Source organism: Ostrea edulis, chromosome 2 (assembly GCF_947568905.1).
Source record: "Ostrea edulis chromosome 2, xbOstEdul1.1, whole genome shotgun sequence".
NCBI lineage: Eukaryota > Metazoa > Mollusca > Bivalvia > Ostreida > Ostreidae > Ostrea > Ostrea edulis.
This window is the reverse complement of record NC_079165.1, coordinates 77,871,696-77,877,529: the sequence shown is the minus strand read 5'-3', so window position 1 is coordinate 77,877,529 and position 5,834 is coordinate 77,871,696. Positions and strand designations below refer to the sequence as shown.

Genomic DNA, 5,834 nt, shown 5'->3' with positions numbered 1-5,834 from the left:
GATAATGAATTGGCCCTGTGTCTTTGTAGTTTTTCTGATTGTATGTGTCCATTGTTATGGATGTCGTCTTAAATTCTCAACCAAGGTGAGTAAATCATTAAATGTGAATTCGCGCGAATTTTCAAGGTCAACAAAATATTTCATGAATTCTCTAATTTTCAAGGTGAACCAATATTTTGTGAATTCCCTAATTTTCCGGATCAACAAATATTTCGTGAATGCGCTAATTTTCAAGATCAAAAAATATTTCGTGGTTTTGTCGATAAATACAATTTCTCAAAGAGTCTTAGAATCGTGTATAACAAACTTCTATCCTCCCCTGTTTCCTTGATAACTTACTTGAAAACGAAAACATCGAAAATTGGTGTACACCAATTTAACAGAAAATTATTCTTTTTGGAATATGAAGTGAATTATTAACTCTATCGAGTATGTTCCTTTGATACACCAAATAAGTCCTTATCAATCCTATAACAATGGTTTTTAGGATCCGGAGAAAACAGCAGCCGTAGGTGACACGTGCAGGGAACAAGTTTATACGAAGGAAGGTAAATGAAAGATATTCTGATATCCTAGTTTTATCAATATAAATAGTCGCACAGCGAAAAAATCACCTGTAGAAATCCATGTTATTGATTTACTAACAGGGATAATAGATGTATCGATCTTTTTTTTTTTAAATAGATTGCTATAACGCCATCCATAGTCAAAAATTTTACAACAGCTCCGTGGTGAGGTCAGATGCTCTGGTTCTGTCCATTGACTTTGTGAAGAACAGGACACTAGTTCAAATAAACATCTCCAGTAAGTCGCCCGAATTCGTGTATGTCACATGTAAAATGCGTATATATACGACATAGCCTAAATATTGTATAGTGAATGCCACATTTGAATTTTTTATTTACTAGTATGACGTTGCATATTGTATAATGAATGCTACATGTGAAATTCTTATATTCTACTATGACGTCACGTATTGTATAATGAATGCTATATAATATGCAATTCTTATTTACTAGTATGACGTCACAAATGACATATTATATGAAATTCTTGTATTCCACTATGTACTCGTCATGTATTTTATATTGAATGCCATATAACGTACATTCACAAGTGCCTTTAAAAGAAATTAATAGAAGGATATCTAATTTTATAGTGGAGTATTTGCAGTTCACAAGAGGTTACCTTCTGATTTTTGATATGGATGATGGCAGCATTCAGTGCTTGTCGGCAGTCTTTCCAAGATGGACCCCGCCCTCAGTGGTAGGGATAAATCATGTAGACATCATGTATCTTTCTAGTTTGCCTATTTTGTTCTTAATTATATCAAGTAAGCTTTCTTAAACAATTTAGGTTGCCTGTGTTGAAAATCATTACATGTCAGCGGCGAAGCTTGGGGAAGATAAATATGGAAGCAGAAAGGGCAGGGGGGGGGGGGGGGGCGCCCTAAGGCCCCCAATGGGTCCAGGGCAAAGCCTTGGTGGGGGCCCAGGGGGCGAAAAATGTGATAAACTTTATGCTTATTCCTATATGCTATATCAACATGTAAAGTTTTGACTTGCATGCAAATCAGCAACTTGTCATGACGTCAGTTGGCGGGAACTTTGGAAATTAAGTGGAATGTCTTGACTATTCTATAAATCAGTATTTCATTTTTATCTCAAACATGAATTCTTTATCTTAGCTTTATTTCAGAGTTTATCTGAAGTTTGTGAGATCTGGTTTTTTGTTTTATTTCCCTCAAATTTTACCTCATATTTGTGACATTTTTTTGGTTTCAGTTTCATAGTTTTTCTGCCGAATTGTGTGATATCTATCTTGTTCTGTTTTAACAGTTTCTCTGAATTTTGTGATACGGTTTTCAGATTTTGTCTGAATTTTGTGACATTTTGTTGTGATATCTATCTTGTTCTGTTTCAGGTTTCTTTTACGATGGATATCAATGGGAAATGTAGTACCGACCCTGAGATTCACCAGCTGTTAGATATTCCAATTAATCCAGAAGGTATTGTCATAAATGGTTGAATACCCATGTTAGGGTATCCAATACATTGGAGTAGACGAAAACGTGAAGATCAACCTCATAACTCCTATACAAAATACAAGATTAAGAGACAAACAGGAACCCCGGAACACACCAGAGGTGGGGTCAAATGCATATAGAGGAGTAAGCATTTTTGACCGGTCACATCCACCGTGAACCCTGTATCTTGATCAGGTATACGGAGGAATCTGTTGTCAAAATCAGTTTGTAAAGAACGACCGAACACATTGGAGTGAAACCTGTCCGACAGCATTCGAGCTGATGACGGGTTGTACTTGTAAACAAGATAATAATAATGACCATAGAATTTGAGAAATGTTTACCATAAACGAACCTGTTCAAACCCATGTAATATCAACTTCTAAAATACATAATTCTAGTTCTTGGTGAGCCGATTTCTATCTTGGTGTTCTTGAAAGGGCATTAGCTGCAATTTTGTAACTAAAAATTCAATTCAATGAAAATTGCTCTATATCATATATTTCAGTGATAACACCAGTATATTTCACAGGCAATTGCATCGCTTGGAGGTCGAATTTACTATATAAAGAGCAGTAAATTCGACCCCCAAGCGATGCAATTGCCTGTGGTATATTTCAAACGCTTTTTAACCTCAAAGCAACCACATGAATATGTAATTTAGTTATTTTCTTGCAAGACAATAATACTTCCTTATATATTTCTTTACACTTAAGCACAGTTATCTAACGCAGTTTTTTTTTTTTTTTTTTTTTTTAGGTTTCTCTAGTTTTTGTACAAATTAAATGTTTTTATTAGTCATTGATATACAGATGCACTGTATATTCCAATGCCACTGAGAGGTTTTGAGAGAGAAAAGGTCACCATCACTTTCACAGCTAATGTCCCTAGCAAAGCCAAGCATTTTTACTATATATATTTTCCTTTTGAGGGCTAATTAGGTAACGGACACCTTTTTCACAGAAGATCTATAAATTATTAACAGTGTAACAGAATGAATAGAATGCATGCATATTATATGTATACAGTTTACTACTTTTACTTCACACATGCGCACGGGAATACAACGTCCTATACGTCACATCATGTCCATATTTTCCCCAGAAGTATTGTAATATATATTCTTTTTTTCATTAATCTTCAGGCATATTTTATGTAGATTTCGGGATATATGTAATTACAAAGCTTCTCATTTTAAAGTTTGGGTGAGTGATCTTGCTATACACAACAGCAATTCGTCTTATCTGAAGATTTCTTTTGACGTCAAAAATCGTGACGTTAAATCGTACGAAGTGGAATTATGGGATATCAAGGACAATCTCATTAAAACAGAGAAAACAGAAAAGGTAGGTGAGAACACGGATATAACCAGGTGCACAAATGACATTAAGTTCAGTTAATAGAAATGTTTGCTTTAGGTCTCGTTGTTTAATAATCCGATTTGTGTACGAGCTTGTTACAAATACGGCTAGCATTCTATGGTTTCTGAGTGCAAATCGACACAACTTTAACAACCCGTGGAATTCCATAATTCTTTCTGACAACATCAAACTTTGTTAGGAGCTGATGATGTGAAGTCGTAACAAAGCAATCTGGAATGAAATTACACACTAGTCTTATAGCAAACAACATATTTTTCGGCAATGTTAAGCCAGACTATTTTAGGGTGGAGTGATGTTTGATTGTTGGGGATTTTTTAATCATAAAAATGAAATGAAGTAGATAATTAAGTGCAGAATAAAGCAATCGATCTCTATTGATTCTTAAGAAATTGTTCATTTACAATATTTACAGATACTTAAAAATGATTACTTCCTTTACAGAATTTTGTAATTTTCCGGAATATCACACCGGGCACGTACTACACAATGGTATGTACAGTTATCACGCTCATCTCTCTGTGAACTGTTTTGTCTCAATGAAACGCACAATTATTCATTGATGGTATTCACGTTATGTGAATAACAGTTAACGAAATGTAAGAATATTGATTTCAAATATTCGAAAACTACGCCAAATAGTTCCTTTAAAACGCATTTAAAGTAGTTTAGGCATAAAAAGAATTGATTTTGCTAAAAAAAAAAAAAAATAATAAAAAGTTTAGTATCATGCAAAGTCTCCTTTAATTTAGCGTAACAAATGTAGCGATATGAATGTTTCCTAGCACATTGATAAAGCCGATATTGCTATTACCAAAAAATGTCCAGTTAACTTAACGTGGGAAAAGTAGCCATATTGGTGTTACCGAACACATTCGCATACACGTGAAAGGTAATATATTGTTCAATAAAGATGGAAATGTGGTGATATTACTGTTTTGGAACACATTAGAAATCATAGAAAAAGCTATATTAGATAAATAACGCAGGAAATGTAGCGGTTTCCAAACGCATTATACAAGACATAAAATGTAGCAATATTGGTGTTACAAAACAAATTTAATAACAAAATGGGAAATGTAGCGGTATTATATATATATATATATATGTGTGTGTGTGTGTGTGTGTGTGTGTAGTCAGGTCAACATATCGTGTTTTTATTCTCTCATAAAACGCTATTCTCTTTTATATAAGTATTCTAGTCTTCCTGCTTTAGACATAAAACATTCAGAACAACTGGATCCTGCGTGTAAATATGTAATATACTAGCATGCTGTATTCAGTAAGATGATTTTGAACAGTGTAATGTGATACTGCAAACACATGTCTTTGCATTCTACACATTTCCTTTACTTTACAATAGTAAGCTGTCTTGGTTACTGGGAGTACAAGACCAACGGTCTGGTACAATAAATTTATTACCAGACTGTTAACAGGCACTGTCCCTTGGTGCTCCCTGTAATCAGGTCAACATATTGTGGGTTGTTGTTGTTTTTTTTTTTTTTTGTTTTTTTTTATTCTTTCATATAATGCTATTATTCTCTTTTATATAAGTATTCACACGACACTACCATTATCTGCTATCCCAGTAACTGTTATGTGAGGCAGTTGGGTTATTTTATTTATCATGTTGTTAATTTAAATCTTGTCTGTAATCAGTATTTCATATATAATTATATAGATATGTGCAGTACAGAAGTGTGAACTCTGTCAGTATTACCGGTAGTACTTCTAAATGATTGTTATTTATTTTCATTGTTATAATTAATTGCCTGTTAACATGTACATGCCCCCCGAGGGCCCTTGATTGGTGAATAAACTATATATATATATATAGTATTGCTATTGCCAAACTAATCCGAGATTCCTCTGACTCTTACCCCCGCTTTTATATTTGACATGTGCGGGGGAGAGTCAGAGCGGACTCCATATTGAAAAGTGGGAATTCAGCGACACCAGCTGGTGTCGCTGCTTTACCTACCTCTTACAACTTTATTTCGCGGACCCATCTTCCAAGACGCGATTATACATTTATCGGAAGATTATTCTACAAATACATCATGATTAATACGATGCTATCGCCGTTTAAACGATGGAATTTTGTGTTTATATGTGCTGACGTCATGCGCAAAGAAATCAAATGGCGAGGCGGCGACCTAATTCAAGTGATGCTCCATTTGTCGGTGTTAGGGCCGTTTAAACGGCGATAGCATCGTATTAATCATGATCTATTTATAGATTTATCTTCCGATAACTGAATTCTCACGTCTTGGAAGATAGATCCGCGAAATAAAGTTGTAAGAGGTAGGTAAAGCAGCGACACCAGCTGGTGTCGCTGAATTCCCACTTTTCAATATGGAGTCCGCTCTGACTCTCCCCCGCACATGTCAAATATAAAAGCGGGGGTAAGAGTCAGAGGAATCTCGGAT

General features: G+C 34.8%; 1 protein-coding gene across 1 annotated transcript in view; it reads left to right on the top strand.

The window, feature by feature from the left end:
* The window catches only part of LOC125678838 (uncharacterized), a 9,099-nt gene continuing 3,265 nt past the window's right edge, over window positions 1–5,834 (top strand). Inside the window, exons 1-7 of the mRNA XM_048917552.2 lie at window positions 1–85; window positions 488–548; window positions 685–804; window positions 1,160–1,266; window positions 1,924–2,008; window positions 3,227–3,372; window positions 3,850–3,897. Of these exons, the coding sequence (XP_048773509.2) occupies window positions 5–85; window positions 488–548; window positions 685–804; window positions 1,160–1,266; window positions 1,924–2,008; window positions 3,227–3,372; window positions 3,850–3,897 (648 nt within the window). The 5' untranslated portion in view covers window positions 1–4. The remainder of the gene's footprint in view (window positions 86–487; window positions 549–684; window positions 805–1,159; window positions 1,267–1,923; window positions 2,009–3,226; window positions 3,373–3,849; window positions 3,898–5,834) is intronic.